At 40.9% G+C, this 19,944-nt stretch overlaps 1 protein-coding gene across 1 annotated transcript; it reads left to right on the forward strand.

The window, feature by feature from the left end:
• The first annotated feature begins 1,507 nt into the window (after window positions 1-1,507).
• Window positions 1,508-18,985, forward strand: LOC133993904 (forkhead box protein O1-A-like). The gene is made up of 4 exons (XM_062433036.1): window positions 1,508-2,284; window positions 15,019-15,210; window positions 15,376-16,599; window positions 16,692-18,985. Exons 1-3 carry the CDS (start codon window positions 1,658-1,660, stop codon window positions 16,561-16,563), a joined length of 2,007 nt encoding a protein of 668 aa, XP_062289020.1. The 5' UTR covers window positions 1,508-1,657; the 3' UTR covers window positions 16,564-16,599; window positions 16,692-18,985.
• Window positions 18,986-19,944: the final 959 nt, after the last annotated feature.

Raw genomic sequence — 19,944 nt, forward strand, 5'->3', positions numbered from 1 at the left:
TGAAGGTATCAAGTGATGTACAAATAACTGCTGTTAAATTAGACTGATTAACTTGATTTAAATATTTATATAAATGGTTTAGTTTTGTATCTAAAGGCGCGTTAGATTTGTGGACATACATTGAATGGATTGGTGGAATATGTCGCAGTGAAAGAAGCAGTTGATGAAAACAGTTATTGTATTCTTTTTATGTCAAAGGTAATACAAACTCTGCGATCATGATTAATGGCCGTTTTCCCGGGCAGGCGGTTTAAAAACTATAACTTTAATGCAGCACGTAGGACCTCAGATCAGGTTTACAGTAGGAGCGTAATTAGACCTTGAACCTTGTGCCCTTTGCAAGGGAAGTGCTTTTAAAGTTAAAAAACATATTAACAATGCACTACACAGATTCATACTGGTCTGTAAACACCCTCTGCAATCTATTGTTTGGAGAAGCCTGGAAAATGAGAGCTTGGCATTTGAAAGCGCACCATTTCCACATTTTGTTCACTTTTCCTTAAACACAGTGGTGATTGGCATGATAAGATGTTGGCACCTTATATGTGTGTGCGCCACATAAAGGACAAAACAAGTGTGTTAGTGTGGACAGACACCTGGCACTGCTCAGTTTGTTGTTTTTAAATATACAAATAATCCACTAGATGGCACTACTGACAGCTGCGATGCATGATCGCCATTCAGACTCTGGAAATCAGAACTTCAATTTATATTTTTATAAGTGTATTATGCTTTGCTTTTACATGTCTTTGGAAACTGGATATAACTGCTCAACCTGTAATTACAGTGGTGTCATTACAATTCTAAGCGTAAGTAAATGATGGCAGTTATTTGGATATCAAAATCATGTAAGCTAAATAAGTGGCTAAAAACACCTACCAGTGGATTGTTTGTAAAAATTAAAATGGCCAATTTTGTGGGAAATGATCAGATACACCACACACAAATGCCAGGACTCTAAAAATAGTGCACCTGTAAATACATTTTACTGTGGGGAACCTCAACGAACAAGGTGGACCATTCAAATGAAAGCTGTTCCCACTGTTAAGATTGTGTCTAAACGCTAGAGGGAGTCCATGAGTGCCTGCGCCTTTACTCCATGGTGCCTTCAGTTGCTGACAAATGTGTTGGAATAACAAGCTTTTGAAACAATTTTAAGAAATTGCCTACTTTAGGTGATATTGTAGCCTATTCTCTCTGCAAATTTCCTCACAGATGTGCAAATGACCAAACTGCCATAATATAAAAACATGCATTAAATGAGTCAGTTTCATATATGATTCAGATATTGTTTCAAACTGTGTACATTTAGTCATCAAAGGTCCGACCAAACTGCACATCAATGCGTCGTTAAGAGTAGCCAGAAGACGGAGCCTGTGAGCGGTCCCTGAATGCAGCATCAGACTCAGCACTGGTATTACTGACAGAGCGGCAGACTTGAGAGTTTAAGGAGTCAGCGCAGGATGGTGTGAACGTCAGAGTAGACCTTACACGAACCAGCTTTGTTTTTATAGTTACAAAACTTTTTTGGTGTTGGCCTGGGTGACTGGAGTCGTTGGCGTGAAAGCAACATTTTAACCCTTTTCTTTTCGTCAATTGATATTCATTTTGTTTATGTGAGTGTCTATGTGACACTGAGAGCCGCTTTGACCCTGCCATGGCTGAGGTACCTCCACCACACGGACAGCCGGTCGAAATAGACCCGGACTTTGAGCCTCTCTCCCGCCCGCGGTCCTGCACCTGGCCGCTGCCCCGTCCGGAGCTCGTCGACCCCGCCAGCTCCAACACATCCTCCCCGGCACCGTCCGTCCAGCAGGAGCCGGGAGGAAACGCCGATTTCACCAGTAACCTCGGCTTGTTAGAGGAAGACTATGAGGAGTACGCGGACCAGAAACCGCCTTTGCCCTGCACTGATTTCCAGTGTCGGGAAGGAAATAATGTGCATCTACATCACCACCAACAACAACAACAACAACAACATCATCATCATCCTCATCATCAGCTCCACCAGCAGCAGCAGCAGCAACTTTCGGGTCAGCAGCTGCCGCCCCAGCAACAAGTGCCTCCTCCTGGTGTTGCACCCTTGGGTGGCACCGGCCAGAGAAAAAGCAGCTCGTCCCGTCGTAACGCCTGGGGGAACATGTCATACGCTGATCTGATTACCAAGGCGATAGAGAGCTCACCTGAGAAGAGGCTGACACTGTCTCAGATATACGACTGGATGGTGAAGAATGTGCCTTACTTCAAGGATAAAGGAGACAGTAACAGCTCCGCGGGCTGGAAGGTGAGTGTCACCTGCACATAAGCATCCATTAACCTGAGATGGTTTGATGGTAACGCTTAACTTTTAACCCCTTTAAATCTTAGAAGAGATAAACAAAGCAGAGCACACATTAAAACATAAACATAAAACATTTTCAGCAAGAAGGTACAACAGCCTTTTAAAGAATACACTAACTCCTACTATATGCTTTGAGTGTTAAGGTTTTCTTCAATGCATTTGGCAGCAGATCTGCACAAAGCAGTTATTGGACTCTTCTGCTCTACTAATTGTGCAGAAAGTGAGGGTACCAGCAGGCCAATGTTCTGCTGTTTCCACTAATGCACATTTTACACTTTTTCACATAATAGTGAGCAGATCATTTTTTTTGTCTATGAAGTAGTGAGCAGATTCATTTTCTTTGTAGTCCTCTTTTCTTTTCTTTTTTTTTTAAATCAGCAAAAGGTCACTTAAATACTCTAACTGCAAACACTGACGTTTTAAAGTTGTATTATACCAAACAGCTGTTCAATGGGCTTTTCTCCCTGAAGGAATATTTGACATGTCACATAAATGATGGCTGAATTACATTTACGATTCAGGGCCCTGATACTGTACACGCTAGATCACTGTCGAGGCTTACTGTAAATAGAACAGAGCCTTCCTTATTAATGTCGTTATTAAGACCTGTGCTTTTCCTACTATGCAAAGTTAAAACAGCCACACCCCAGTCAGTGATGTCATGGCAACGGTTTTTCATCAACTCCCAACATCATAATACCTGCTGTGACATCACTGACCAGCAGCAGTGGGAGAGAGAGAGAGAGAGAGAGAGAGAGAGAGAGAGAGAGAGAGAGAGAGAGAGAGAGAGAGAGAGAGAGAGAGAGAGAGAGAGAGAGAGAGACCAGCAGTACTTTTCTGACCTGTATATGGATTTATCTTTAAATCCCACATTACATCAGTATATTTCAGTATATGTGGAGAAAATAGTGATGCAGAAAAAAATCTATCTCTAAATATTACTACCACATCTGATGATAGGTGGTGGGTCTTTTTCCCCCATTTTCCCATCAGGGAGATAGAGTTGAATATTTTTGTCGTTTTTGTGTAGTCCATGAACATGAAATTATAAACAGTAACTCTTGATATGGTCTGATGAACTTTGGCACTAACCTTTGAAGTTTTGGAGCAGTTTCTTCTGTCAGTGGTAGCAGCCAGCCGACCGGCCTCTCTGCTGTGTCAGGGAGGAAATATACAGCTCTAAAGCAGCGTGTGTGACAGTAAACATCCTATACATGTGACTGAGAATACTGAATATCCCTCAAGGAGAGCACTGTGAAAACAAAAAAGCATCAGAGAACAACTGTAAGCTTTATTTTACTCCTGTCAGCTTATTGACTGAGTGGTGGTTCATATCTGCTTTGACTGAGTTACATGCAGTAATACAGCCCAGCACAGATTTCAGATATGCCTTTCCTTAGCGGGAACAGCCTATTCAGTGTTGCTACAAAACATACTGACTCATGGTCTGTGCAGCGTTTCCACAGTCATGGAAAACCTGGTACAGTCCTGAAATTATGCCTGGAAATGTACAGGAAATATTCAGTACAAGATAATTTTTCATGCTGACAAGTTGGAAAGATGTCAGGTTAATGTTTTGCTTTGTGCAGGTCTTAATATTGAGGTGGGGAAATCACGCAGACACAATGGTTAGAAATTAACAGAGAAAAAAAGCAGACAAAGAAAGTCAAATTTGGACGAAAAGTTGATTCAAACCTGCACACGCCAAAAAATTTGAGTCAGATCTATATGTCAGCTTTGCAGCCCTTCCCGTCACCCCTCTGTTCTTGTGAGATGTAATTTTGAAGCTATGTCAGGAAATGCCTTTGTGAACCTCAATCAAATATAGTTTCCATTGTTTTAACACCCCCGCCTGAGAAGTGTGATCATAGCTGGTATTATGAATTGTTGCACTGCTAAACCTCCCTTTCCTCTTTTTCTTAGTCTTTCTTCAGTTCTTCAACTACAGCCATCTTACACTGTAGGTGCACTGGCTGGTGGGAACGCATACACATTTTTGCCAGCGTGGAGTAAACTGTGCACAGCTCCCTCGACAATAACAGGAGCCGACACAAACAGCTCAATCAGTGTTGGGGAGTGTGTCGGAGGGGAAGGGGCTGGGAGAAGGGGATGCTGGGAAAAACGTCAAACATCCTCCATTCCTGAGCTGTGCGCTCATATCTTTGTGTCCCTGTCTTCTAGAGTTTCCTCAGCGGATGCTACGGCTCGGAGAAAGGGATTGCTGCTCTTTATCCCATCACTTCCTTCTCTGCCCTCTCTCAGGCCTTTGCTGGAGGTGTTTGTGTTTGTTTAAGAGGAGCTCGGAGAGTTACAGACTTTTCATGTATAAGGCCAATTTTCCTTTAAGTTTCAACATGGACAGTATCATACATATATAATACATTTTAAACCACTTTATTACTTCTTTTATTTTACTTTTTAGGATCAATTTCTAATGCTGCATTATGCAAAACTTGGTATACTGTAATTAAACAGGACAAATATGTCAGAAGTGAGCCAACAAAGGACATAATCATTGCGACATTTATTGCTATTGAGGTAAAATGATCATTTATTTGAAATAGGACTTACTCACCAGCCATAGTTTGTGGGGTTCATGTAATCCTGTATGTAGACTCCATGACCTCCTAGGAATTAAATACTTTTCAAAACCCCCAATGGCCCCAAAGTGTCTGAGCACAGTTAAGTGATATTATATATTGGCCTGGTTGTTTTATCTTCATAGCACATTGAGCTCCAACAGTATATCTTCAAAAATATCCCATATTTTTGCACTTAAATGACAAAAGATTTGTCTTGATTCACTTCCAATAAATCCCAATCAATGATATGCAAATCATGACATTCTTTTGGTGCTTACAGGACTAAATCAAGATTCCGCAGAGCAGATTTGTTGAAGTTGAACTTGGACCCTGCATCTCCTGATGTTGGGTTTCATTTTATAATATTTGACATGAAAATTCTTTTTGTTTGAATTTAGTTGCTTGTTAGAGGGAAAAGGATGATGCAGGCACTCTGTACCTCACTGCAGTCCTACAGTAGCTTGGATGTGCTCACCCAATGCTACCCAAAAAAATGCAAATACCCTTTTATTCAAAAACAACAGGTCAAGCCTGTTTACCTTTAATATAAAATCAACACATCTCCACTTCAACCTCTGCATTCCATTGTTGGCATGCTCGCCGGACCTTGGAACCACCGACTAACAGTTATTTTTACACTTTCCTGTTAAAAAAACACGACAGTCCCCCCACAATGAACTATGATGCATTTCCTGCCAAGTGGATGGAAAACAGTGCCATGTGTTAACATCCCCGCCCTGCAAAACATGAGGGTCAGGGTTGGAAAAAGAGGAGGGGAGAAGGAAGAGCGTATATGGATCATGTTTGTGCATATAATTCTACATTAAGTCATATATTTCCATGTCTTTTCAGACTGAAAGAAAATATCTGTCTGCTTGATATTATGTTTTTGTCATGCCCCGGCTTATGTGTTTACTTTATAGTCCACATGCATGAGTGTCCCTGATTGTAATGACAGATAGAGAGGAGGCACAGACCTCATGGTGGGTGGAGGGCGTTGAGTTTGAACCTCAGCGATTATACGGCTCCACCTAGAAAACTGGAGGTGGGTGGAGGTGGGTGGAGGGCAGGACGAGGGCGATGCTGCTGCCTCCAGAGCTTCCTGTCTCCTTCATATCATAGAGATTTTTGTTTCCCCTCCAAAAATGTTGTGGCAGCTTGGTGATAAAGATGTCTTTGGTCCCTACTAACTGGGAAGACTGGTTCCCCTGGGATGCTGGTGGGTATGTGACTGGCAGTGCACAGCATGTAAGGTACTTCACCACTACTTTACTGGTACTGCCATTGTTTTTCTCAGTGAACTGTGACCTTCTGTGATGGAACAGGGAGTAGCACCCCTGAGTTTAACTGGCACTCAGGGTCTGAGGTGCTCATTGTAAAACATGTAAATTGCAAGAAAGTATTTTATCCGTTATGTCTTCAAAATTTTAAAGGTTATGAAGTGCTTAAAAGGCACCAGAGTAAGCAGTTTCTGTATGTTTTGGTGGCTGCCTGCAACAATACGTGCAGTGCATGTTGTGAAGCAGTGTATTTTACTAAATAGTGAAGCATTAGTCCACTGCTGAAGCTTACGTGCAGGTGATATGAAACTGTAAGGTAGCGCTCAGGTAAGTAATGGTTGTAAACGTTAGTACCATTAAGTAACATTTGTCCTATAGTGGCTTCAGTTGAATATACAATGAGGTTGATCCATCTGAAGTGTCAATTAAGAGTTATTACAGTGTTTAAGTTTGTATTATGTAGATTGAAGGTAAATGCTACCAAGAATTGAATTTTCTCTATAGATAACTCAAGTAAATATGCATGTAGTGAGCAGTGTTTTGCTACAGAAAGTATTTTTGTTATTTTAGCCATGTTAGTGATGTGGTGGCAATGTCAGTCTGTCAGGTGGTCCACTGCGTTGGTCCAAACTGGAAATCTCAACAATTATTGGATGGATTTTGTGCAGACATTGTCTTCCTCAGAAGATGAATCTTTCAGACTTTGGTGATTCTCTGACTTTTCCTCTAGCGCCACCACCCTGTCAAAGTTTTCACTTGTCCAGTGAAATATCTACTAAAACATCTACTCAATGGATTGGCACCAAAGTTTGAACAAACACAATGACTCCTAGTGACTTCAGTGATCCCTGGATACTTCCTCTGCCTCTGTGAAGTTTAGATTTGTAGTTTTGAGTGAAATATCTCAACAGCTCTTGGATGGATTGACATAAAATTTAGTGCAAACATGTACATATCATTTGTAATGACTTTAATGATTCCTTATCTTTTTAAAGTGCCATTATCACATTATGGATTGTATTTGTCCAACTTTATGACCAAATAACTGCAAAATATTCCCATCAGCCTCAGCTGTACTTTGTGTTTAGCGCTAATTAACAAATGTTAGTATGCCACTGGCCAAATTCAGATGTTAAACATTAGAGCAGCATTAGCATTTAGCTCAAACTACTTCGCTGCTAATGTGACTATACTCCTGTTTTGCTCTACAAGCATTTTGAAATCCATTTTCTTTTAATGTATTTTAACATTTTTATCTATTTAAACTAGCCTATAAAACCAGATTAGTTTCAGTTTCCATTTTCAGGGTTAGGTGGGTGGTAAATTAATCACCCCTAAGACAGAGTTTTTTTAACTCAGTTTGGGGACACAGCCCTGATAAGAGACACCAGCTACTGAAAGTGGTGAGAAAAAAAACCTGAATAACTGCCAGCTATTTGTCTTGGGATCACAAGGTTAAAAAGGGAGGCCTGCCCTGAACTTAAGAGGCCCACTGAAAGCTTCCAGTAACCCCATGAAGAAAGGGAGGCTTGGGGCAGGGGCTTTTTAAGAGGAGTGACTGTGGCTTGAGGGAATGAGGGGAGCAGTCAGCTGAGCTGACTGGCTGGCTGTGGGCTGAGGCCTGTGTACAGTCTGCTGTCTACACATGTGTGAGTCTGTGGAATCCGTGGCATGTGGGTTTCTGCATTGTCCTCTAGTCTGCGCAGGATAATAACCCCCCTCTATATTATGTTCACAAAAAGAAGTTGGCCTCAAATCCATTATGCAAAATTTAAAGGGTAATGGGTGCTGAGGGAGGCTTGATGCAAAGAAATAGCCTATGGTGTGAGGAAAGAGGGATGGGATCAAAAGTAATTGAGATTAGTGGCCAATCCTGTAAAAACCAGTTGTCCTTTCTAACCTGTAAAGTGTGTAAAGAATGTGTGTCACTCTCAAGATTAGGCTTAGAAAGATTAACAATCAAGTTTTTAATCACCTTGAATATTTTAAGTATGATTCAAGTATGTCATTTAGTCATTAGCACATTACGTGAGGATGTTCAATTCTATCTATCTGTCTATCAGCCTCATTTTTCTCCCTAGTTGTTTATCTAAAGCTGAACTCCTGACACAAAGCTCTCCATTCCTTTTCATGCTCCTACTTTGAAGCCATTGCAGAAGTAGGTCACTCAGTTTGATGCTCAGTGTTAATGAAGTAGCCTGTATTGTGCTTGGAGCCATAACAGGATGAGAAGCTCCACATTGAACTGGAAGGCTCTTCTTCTGCAGCCGCCTTTTTAACGGCCTGTAACAGAAAACTCTTGTACCACTCTCATGTTTAACTCTGTATGCGCTTCCTGGGTCAGACGAGAGAAAGCTGGGGGGGGGGGGGCATTGAAATAGTTATGCGTGAAATAAGTTATTGCTAACAGAATTTGTAATATATCTTTGTTGTTTGGTTGGATTGATGCTGTTAGTGTTTGAGTTTTACTTTTTCCTTTGTACATTTTTACAGTGCACGTAGGAAGACACTGTCAGGAAGTGGCTTGTCATTTTACTGTAATCTCTGCAAGTGCTGCTCACTGTTACTTTTTTCTTTACACCAGACATCTGATTGCTGTGTAGTGGTAGTCACGACAGCAGTGATTAAGAGTAACAGTTCTGATTAAGTGTCATTTTAAGAAGCAGTGTGTACACTCTTAAAGTCACAGAATGGGTCATTTTAGATGTGCAACAGTGAGACGCACAGAACATCAGTTTAATTACTTTATATTTTTTACAAGTTTGATGATGTATTGTGGTATATGTTGATATCAGGAACATAATCATTCGTATTGACTCTGATTTGAGCTATACCATACGGCATTAAGGAAGTATGTCCACCTCCATCATCTCCAGCTGGGAGCACTTGAGAGCACTTTGGAGATGCAGCATTTTTTCAGCTTAGGCGCTTTGGTTGCTATGATACGGAATATCCATGGAAGTGCGGTTAATTTTTGTGTTGCAAGTGCGTAATATTGCAGATTGTTTGTTATATCAACAAATACTGAATGTAAAAATGGTCGGCACTTGGTAGAGTACTTATTCTGGATGACGGGAAGGCTGAAGCATGTAGGGAGAGAGGACCCACCGGTCTGTGTGACATTTTGTGGGTGAGGAAACATCTTGGTGAATGGTGCACCATCAGTTGGTTCAAGAGTTGAAGTTGACAGAACCTGCTAACTTGGGTAACGTCTATTGTTGTCACTGTTCAGCTCTGGTCTTGGTGGTATTTGTCCTGCCCTTCCTCTACTGTGATTGGACAGCTGGGTAAAAGTGACAGTGATGGGCACTATGTTCTACCCAGAGTTCAACATTTTTCAACTCTTGGCAACTAGAAAAAAACTCCAAACGGTCAGGGCCCCCACGCAGAATAGACAGTCAGCGCGTCATTACACTGCTGCTGTGTGTAGCATAGTGTAAATACACCGCACACCCATTACAAAAATTCCAAAAATAAGCTGGTTTGATGTAGAATTTAGTGGCATCTAGTGGTGAAGTTACAGATTGCAACAAACTGAACTGCCCACCCCCACACCCGAGCATGTAGGAGAAAATAAGGTGGCCGCGAAACGTAGGTAAAACATAGAAGGTCCGTTCTAGAGCCACTGTTCGACTTGTCCGCTCTGGGCTTCTGTAGACACATGATGGGCTCCGTGGAAGACGACCCGCTCCTTATGTAGATATAAAGGGCTCAATCTGAGGTAACGAAACACAAGTCTTATGTTGAGGTGATTGTACACTAATTAAAACATACCTCTGAATATAATATTCTATTTCTGCCAAATCGATTTCAATAGATGCCACTAAATTCTACACACTGCAACTTTTAATAGGAAACTCTACGCATTGACATTGTGAGCTACACAATCAACCCGATAGCAGAAGGTAGTTCATTTCCTGCACGGCTCGGCCAACACGTGGATGGTCAACAAACTGGTCAAGAAGTCTTTTCCACAGCTGAACTCTTTTTTTTTTCCCAGCCAAAGAGATTAGCATACTTCCTTATTTTACTGTTAATGTGATTTTTGATTTATGAGCAATTGTTCCACGTGTTTCCTAATTCTCTACAACTTTTGTTTAAAAACCTCAGGGCAGAAGCAACATAAAAACAATGCCTGCAGGGTGAGGAGCAGCTGAGGTCAATGAAGTTCTGATTAGAAATAAAAGAGGTTATACAACACTAAATCACTGTTAAATTGTAGTAAAATGAAAGAATTGTAGCCACATGAGGCCACTAGATGCAAATTTATTGTAATTATTTTTTCCCTAAAGACTTTCATCACTAACTGTATATCAGTCCTCATCGCTGATATAAAAGCAGTTACTGATTTGAGTAGCATCTGGTCTCCAGCAGTCAGTCTCCTGGGGGATCCTCTGTCCTGTCTGCGGTTGCATCTGGCTGGCACTGTGTAAAACCTTTGGACCAATTGCAAATGAGGCCACTTTCACTGTGTCTGCACCTGTCCCTGCAACTGGGCCTTGTTTATTTACTTATCCCACGACCGTTACTGCAAGCCTCATGCTTCACTACACAAGAAACAGCAGCTGTGTCAATGAGACTGTTGTGAAGTCCAGTAGGAGGAGTCTGATGTCGGAGCTGTTCTCTGAAGAGAATGCAGATATTAGATGAATTAAACCTCCTCCCTGTAAGATGACTGCTGGGATCACTTCGTGTGGTTCATGATCATAAATGATTTTGAGATCATTTGAGTGGAGTGGTGGTTTTCTATAATCTAATGAGGGTCTGCTTAAAACCAGCAGCAGGTGGACTTACAGTCACTCGCCCTACAGAGAGGCAACAGGTTTCTGTTGTATTGCATTTACAGTTTGCTGCCCAACATGTGGCATTTCTGAGGCCATCTGAAAATAGATTTTGTCAGAGGCAAAGAGACCTTTCCCATGTCGGTGTCCTTGCACCAGCTGACCTAAGACCAGTGTTACTTATTCTATACTGCAGGGCAAGTTTGTTTCAAATATAAATAATATAAATACATTTTTTAGCGATGTAAAATGCAAAATTGGCTATGAAAATAAAATTTTAAAATGTATTCACATTATATTACAGTATTTTGCAATGCAACTTAACTCCTTTGCAAACTTTGGTTGAAACGCTACTTGAATTAGTCAACAGATCTTATCTCTTCAACATTTACATCACTCATAGGCCTCCGTAATCTGAGCCTGGGAACTCCCCATGTCACCAATATAAGTTCATAAAGTTAATAGATTTTGTAATGTCACACATTCAGATAACAAATAACGTGCCATGCAGTTACAGGTGCACATATTTAACCACTTTAAAGTCATTCAAAAGTGAGGACCATAACAATGCATCTTATAAAGAAGTTTAGCAACAATGAAACATATAGGCCACCTTGGGTCAGGCTTTCAGAGACATAATGTGAGAGAGGGGCACCTCCTGAATTAGTGAGGCAGTATCTTTTGTTCTCTCTGGGCTGAGGTGAGGTCTGTCTCAGACAAGGATTATCCCAGACTGAGCAGAGAATGCCCCTTCCCAGGGCCCAGTCATGCAGTCCATGATCTATTGTGGGCACTAATCAGAGGCTGCAGACATTTGCATATCACCAGTGATCTCAGCCGTGTGTAAGCAAGTCAGTCATTGTCATTTGAATAGTGGCGTTAAAGTTAGTTTACAGAATGAGTTTGTGCAGCGCACTGCTCGGATCTCAGGTCAACCACTAATTACTCATTTCCTGTCTTCGGTTACAGATAGAGATCACGTCAAACGAGAGTAAAAGGAGAGAAAAGGTCATGATTTAAAAGAACAGGAGACAGATGGAGCATTGCATTTACTGGCCATGCAATGAGTGCATACTCCACCTCAGTCTCTACAGCCTGCATGTGCAGGATGTCCTCTGACACAGGAAGCCTTATTTAAAAGTCAGTGGAAGAGAAGGGAGGAGTGCAGTTCAAGAGAGGTGTGTGTGTGTGTGTGTGTGTGTGTGTGTGTGTGTGTGTGTGTGTGTGTGTGTGTGTGTGTGTGTGTGTGTGTGTGTGTGTGTGTGTGTGCGTGCGTGCGTGCGTGCGTGCGTGCGTGCGTGCGTGCGTGCGTGCGTGCGTGCGTGCGTGCGTGCGTGCGTGCGTTGGGGGGTTTCTGTTTTGGTGAGTCAGAAAGCAGACAGTCGGACCTAGCACGTCACATTTGATGCTTTTCCCTCTCTCTCTCTCTCTCTCTCTCCCTGTTCGCACTCCATCCAACCTGTTTGCATGTCTCTGTCAGCGCCGGCTGAGGAGCTCGTGTTCAGCACACAGTGAACTCATTGACCCCAGCTCTCACGGCAAAAACATCTCACTCTGTCACCCTCCCCGTTCTCACTACGAACTCTGTAACCTCCCCTCGCTTTCTTTTTCGGGTAAAAAAAAAATCTCATTTTCGCATAGCCCACTGCCTCCACTGTTAAGAACAGGCTTCACAAAGCTACTGTTGATGTGCCATTTGAGGTTGAGCTTGCTTTGGTTCAGTGCCCCCATATGAACAATAGTTTAAAGCTTGTTCTGTTTTTTTTTGTTTTGTTATTTGAAGTATCATTCTGGTCTAACTCACTGCCACATAAAATAATGAACAATTGTCTAATCCACTTTATGATACTAACCTCAAATGTGAAATAGTTACTCCTGTTTTTTGTTTTTTTCAAATAAAAAATGTGGGTAGTAAATTAAAATTGAATAAGATTTACTTGGAAGATGATTGTATTAAGATGCTTCTTGACAAACACATGTAATTAAGATGATAGTAGGAATCATAATTCAATGATTAATAGGCACTGATTACATTCGCCAAAAGCCTAACCTCAACCCAAGACCAACATTTCAGAGACGCACTCAGACAATCGGTCTATTGTTTTGAATGTGAGTGTCTTTATCTCCATGCTTTGTATATCCCTGTTGAATTCTGTGGTTAGGGACATCTGGCTTTACTAACTGCAGGGAGCTGCTTTTGCGTTCACATGGGTATTCGGGGGAAATTCCCTGCTAGTATGTCTTGTGTTGCACTTTGGTCTTTTTTATTGTACCCAGCATCCAGCACAGCAACGAGTTTCATATTAGGGAGATTTTTTTCTGTCCAGAGAGACCAAACTGTACAGTACGTCCGTGTGCTCCTCAACCATCTTTGTTTTTCTTCCTGAGAGAATTACCGCAGTGTCCTTTTTAGGGTACATAACATAGCATTAGAGAAAACGGACTGAATGGGGCTTTAGGTGTATACATGTTAGCTCAAGGACAACTGTGGCCGCATGCACAAAAAAAAAAGTGATCACATTGGTTAAGCCCAAAGTAATACAGTCTGTCTCATTCAGGAGAGTTTTCGTTTAATCTGCTCTTTTTGTAGGGTAGCTGTCAAACAAAGACCTCAATCTAATTTGTATTTGTCAGCTATAACGTCATTGTCAGATAACTGAAAGTATTCACAGCGATGCAAGAGATGTTTGTAAATCTGAAATATATTCTGAATTACTTGCTTTCACTGGCTTTCTCTGTGTTATTTTTTCAGTTTCATGGAGCAGTGCTGCTGCTGGTAGAAGGGCGGAATAGAGATGTGCAGATAAAACTAGGTGGAAATCACAGGAAACATGATTATCACCCACTGTGAGGAGGGAATAGAATGACCACCCTAATAAACTCAGTCAGGATGAAGGCTTGGGTTTGACAGTGTTTTATTATTAGTACTTTTATTCATTTGCTTTAACCCCTAACAGAGATGAGTATCTGAAGAAGGAGGCCTCAAACTATATATCATTTAGATGTACAGTATCTTTAATGTTGCGCTTCTCAAAGGACAGTTATAATTTATAACTTTGACTACAAGCAATTAAAAGATGGCAAAAGCCTTTCAATGTGAACTTAAGCTGAGAGTTTGAAGTAAAACCACTGCAGAGAGGCAAAGAAGAGATTATGCAACGGTTCTGTAATAAGAAATGCATTTTTGTCTGCCAATCATGTGCAAGAGTCATACAACTTAAAATGAAAAGAAAGGTTTTATGACCTTTGAGTCACATTTTTGATGCAGGTTCAGCAAGTCCTCCATTCCTCTCCAATGGTGTCACCCTGAAGAGTTTCCAGCTCTGATCATACAAAACAATCTGCTCAGTTAGGTCATTGTGCGTTCACTCTGTTTGAAACCAAATTTTACTTGGTTCACCATCATAAACCATCCTTTAGCTGTACACCAGCAGCACTTTGTTCTAGCTGCTATTGTTGTTAATGATTTTTCTTTGCGATTGCAACCGCTGTTGCCTAGTAACAACTACGACCAGTCTGTAAAGTTGATGAGAAGGGTTTTTGTTACCCTAAGCTGCTTCCTCTTGGTCCGTACAAAATGTCTCATACTATGGTAAACTTGCACACATTATGTGGCTAGAAGGGTACCAAATATTTATTTTGTGAAATGACGCCATATGTCCCATCCACCTCTGACTCCCTTGTGCCCAAGTGACCAGTGTCTTTTGCTGGAGAGCCTTAAGAGAGATTAGAAAAAGCTTAAAAAGTGGACAAAATGTTTGTGGAGGTATGCATATTTCCTGTTTCATCTGATGGCTTTGACATCACACCCTTCTTTTCCACTCTGTTAAAATATGCAAGTTAACCTTGCACCTTCTCATTTACCTCCCTCTGAAAAGCAAGCAGGGATAACTCCCTAACATTGCTTTCCTGCCTCTATTGTCCAATCTCATCAAAAAAATAAAATCAATTGGAAAGCCTAATTATTTTTGATGCCTCAAGCTGCGTTTTTAGACACACTCAGATAACTTAAAAATTATTCTTTTTATATCCAGAACTCCATCAGACACAACCTGTCCCTGCACAGCCGCTTTGTGCGCATACAGAACGAGGGAACAGGGAAAAGCTCCTGGTGGATGCTGAACCCAGAGGGAGGGAAAAATGGCAAGTCACCTCGACGTAGAGCCACCTCCATGGACAACAACAGTAAGTTTGCCAAGAGCAGAGGAAGAGCCACAAAGAAAAAGGTAAAGTCCCCATTAATGAACACTCGTATAACAACTATCTGAAAGTAGTTCAGCTGTATAGTTTTTCTCACAATTCTGCTGAGCCTAGATTAATTTTAGCCTATGTTAATAATACACTGGTATACTTTATAGGTTTATGAGGTTTTCATGTTTTTCTATACCCAGATGGCTCTACAGGAAGGGGTTGAGGGAGGAGCAGGCAGCCCCGGTTCCCAGTATTCCAACTGGTTGGGAAGCCCAAACTCCCACAGTAATGAGGACTTTGAAGCCTGGAGCTCCTTTAGGACACGCACCAGCTCTGACGCCAGCACGCTGAGTGGTCGCCGGTCACCTTTCCCTTCTGAACAGGAGGACCTGGGGGAATCTGACAGCCACATGATGTATCCTGGAGGAGCAGGGACCAAGATTACTGCCCCCTTGCCCAGCCTGTCTGAGGTGGCTGGATCAATGGGCCAACACGGCTCAGAGAATGTCATGGAGAGCCTGTTGGATAACTTGAACCTGCTGTCTCCTAAGAACCCCCAGCTCGGTTCAGACTCCTCACATTCCCCAAATGCTGCCATGCTTCAGAGTAGCCCCTACAACTCCACCAGCTTGACCCTGCGCCAACAGCAGGACTACCATAAATGCATGTATGGCCAGGTGAGGATGAACTCCCTGTCCCCTGTCCCAATGCAGACATTGCCAGAGAGCAAGCCAGGCTATGTGGCTTATGAGAACCAATATATCTCCCCTGCTGGCCTCCTCAAAGAGCTGCTGACCTCAGATGCAGATGCCAACAGAGACATGATGCCCCACAGGGATTCACTGGTGCCTCAGGTTGGTAGGGGAAGTTGCCTCTTGCCCACCTACAACAGTCAGAGCCAAGTGAGTGGGCATAATGGAGTAAAAATTATGAATCCTCCTCAGAGACACACAGTTCCTCATGTAAGCCCACAAGTTATACATAGACAGGGTCCTTCAACCTCACGAGACTTGAATAGCTGTAACATGATCCCCCTGACCAGTCTGACTAGTCTTTCAGGGGCCCTTCCTCGAATGACCAGCCTGAGGACATGCATGCAGCTGCCCCATGGTCACCCGGCACACACTAATGATGTCACGGCAGGCTACAGCAGCAGCAATGGCTACAGGCAACTTGTTCATCCACACGGTCATCATCATCATCAGGAACGGCTACCCAGTGACCTGGATAACGTATCTATTGAGAGGCTTGAATGTGACATGGAGTCTGTCCTAAATGAAACCCTCATGGATGGGGGGGCGCTGGACTTCAACTTTGACCCTGCAGCTGGGCCTCAGGGGTTTCCCCAGAGGGTGAAGACCACCACACACAACTGGGTGTCGGGCTAAGGAGCATGGTGGATTATATAATTGATGCTTAAACAGGTGAGACTGACGATTAGTCTGGTAGTAAATCTACAATAAATAAAATATACACAGCATGTTTACCCCTAAACATTTTCCACTCTCCCTCACAGGTGTTTCTCAGCATCACACTGCTGCTCGCCCTCATTCTGAGACAGGAAAATATCAACCCAAAGAAGCCATCACCAACACTCTCCACAAAGATGTATATGTCTAGAGTGGCAGTTCCATGTATAACAGTGCAAGTTATTACTTTACATTAAAGAGTAAACAAAATGAGATTTCAATTAGTTTTTTAGATATCTCTTCAGGGAGAAAATGAAGACATGATATAAGCCTGTATTAATTAAATTTGCCTTGTTTACAAAAACTGGAAATATATATGTATTACCTTTTTAGCTGAAGTCATTGTATATTGAAACAAACGATAGGGTGCAGTGTATTACATAATACAAAATGCTTCGCAAAAAAGGCAGTTTCTCAAAATGTATAATTTGTGATTAGTCTGACATTTCTGGGAATAATGTGTATTTGGCCCAAACTTCAGAATCACCTTTAGTTTAAAGACTGGATCTTGGAGCAGTCAGTAGGCCCAGCTGAGAATACCTGAGGGGCTTCAATGTGCACCGGGGACATAACAACTCAGTAATAAGTCAGGGTTGAAATTGATCATTTGAAATTGGCACCCAAATCTGTAATGGTGGGTTTGAGATTACATTCTCTGGACCAAAAAGCTTCTTTGAACATCAAGTCCTTGATAGCAAAAAAAACTGCTGACCTAGTGAGATCATAGGCAAACTAGTGTATCATCCACAAATTATATTCACATGTTCAACACAGTGAATTAAAATAACCCAGAGAAGATGTACAGTTATACCTGGAGGAGCAGACATGTTAAATCCTGAAAATATAGCCATAAACAGTTTGAAATGTTTATAGACAGATGTCATGGTACAGTGCTGTCAGAAGCAGTGCTTGAGTCAAATGTCAACCACATTTCCTCATCATTAGACCATTATTCATCATTATTAGAGACCCTGAGATGAGCTCTATCTCAGACTGAATTTACTCCTTCATTGATAATCTGTATGACAATATTTATTTATGTTTTTATTTTAATCATGGCCATTGGACATTTGCTTTGTACTTTGTATGCTTGTAAAAATGCATATGGGTGTACAATTTACTGTATTTTTAGTGATGAGATGTTGTAATGCTGTCATTGTTTTTTTTTTGCATGAAACTAAAATTGAAGGTGAAGATCACAGAAACTGTACTGTATGTAAGAGATCCTAAAAACAGTGACCCAGTACATCCCTGCCACCTGTTATGAAATATGATTCACTTTTCAAACTGCATTAGATAAACTGGAAAATTCATGCCAATCAAGTTGAAATCAAAGTTGTTGTTTTTTTTTTATCACAAAAAAGGGACATTTTGCTGATGTAGGCGGTGTGATAGAGGGGAAGCGGCAACAGGTGGAGAGGCTGATGATGAAAACCTAAACTCTGCAAATGCAAACTGCAAATGGATTATAGTCTTCAAAGTTCAGCTAACACAGCACATCATTTGCGTGTGTTTTATTTACCTCTGAGCAGCTACAGTTGTTATGCACCAAAGAGGTTTCTACTCTACCAAACACATTTCAAAGTGTGCCAATCCACTGTGCCTACACGGTCTTACAGACTTACAATGCTGTATATTAACTTCTTAAGTAGTACTTTTTTGTATATGATGGTTTTAATGACTTTGTTATGATTATACTGAAATATTATCCTGTATGTATGATTGTGTTACAAATGGTTGTTTACATATCTCCAAAACTATATCAATACATATAAAAACACTCATACCTCAAAATATTTTACCTCTGAAGTGTTGAAGGGATTTTTCCTGCCATTTCCCTGCGTGAGTTTTGTATTGAATTTGTCTTCATTTTCATAGTTTTGTACATATTGTTTTGTTAATGCCTAGACAGGTTCAGAGTGAAGTATCCCTTTAAATTTTGAATGTTTTCTTGTGCTTGAGGATTATAGCCATTAGTTTCTACTGAATATTTTGTGACAGCAATGTAAATAATTTTAAAATTGAACATGAATTTGTGTGAAATTCTACATTTCAATACATTTGTATTAATCTTTTGAGACAGACATCCAGGAAAGAAGTAAAACATTTAATAACATTTAATTATATTGTGGCACAAAATTACTACTTTATTTAAAGCAAAGCAAAGATAAATATTTGATGGAATCATTTCAATAAATAGCTACCATGCACAAATGAGAGTGCTTGAGTCTGTTACATTTAATTATGAAAAAGAGAATATATCTCATTTTCAGATGAAATCTTTTACATAAATGATTAAACCTATTTAAGGATTTTCAGAAAACATACCATCTTGATTTGCTTTTAATGTCTACATCCAAGGATTTTTGAAAGAAAGCTGTGGTTTTCTGTTACCCATTCAATGCATAAATCACCATCTGAGCCTGCAATTAAAGGAAGAGAAAATAAATAGCATTTGTTTTCCATATAATACCGGTGTTATAAACTCATGCTGTTTATAATATATGAGGCATCTCACAAGGCTTAGGCTTGTTTAGTACATTAAAGAATGTATAGGTGTCCTATCCTAAAGTACACCTGGAAGTGTGTTTGCTACCTATTATTACAGAAAGAAATACAATTTTAATGTATAGAGTAATTAAAAAGTCATTGATTTTGCATCAATGCAAAGCTGAATCTTAGGTTTATATTTGTCCATAAAATACAATAAATTGTGCCAGATATGCTTCTTCCTCAGCGCAGACTGTGCCCGTGATCCGTGCTTAAGTGTTTTTAAACTACTTGATGTAGCGTGACTTGAAGTCTTTATGTGGATTTGATGCTGCAGAGCATCTTAGACAGTGAGGCTGGTTGTGAGGAATGAGGCTCGTGCAGGATGGACACCCATCATTAAGCACATATGCAGCCCACATGCTCCCATTCAGATTGTGAGAAGTCTCTTCAGGTCACAGTGGAGCTCAATTCGAGGTTGGGTATAACTGGATTGCCGGGATGTGAATAGAAAAAACAGTAGATACAGACATGTCAAATATGAATCTTAGATATGAAACATATCTAGAGTACTTTTGTTCAGCTGTCTTTAAATAACCTTTTGAAAAATGTTCCTGCAATCTGTGAGACAATTATGAGTCACCAACGTTGATATCACATCTGACCGGTGGCTTCAACAAGTGTGTCATCAAAGGAAGTTGAATTTGACACCAACAATTAATCCACTACCTTTTAATTGATTGATTTGATCAGTGTTGAAATCTTAAAATCAAATGTATAATTGTATGTATGCAGTGACAGCAAACCCTT

This window comes from Scomber scombrus, chromosome 14 (genome assembly GCF_963691925.1).
Source record: "Scomber scombrus chromosome 14, fScoSco1.1, whole genome shotgun sequence".
Taxonomy (NCBI): domain Eukaryota; kingdom Metazoa; phylum Chordata; class Actinopteri; order Scombriformes; family Scombridae; genus Scomber; species Scomber scombrus.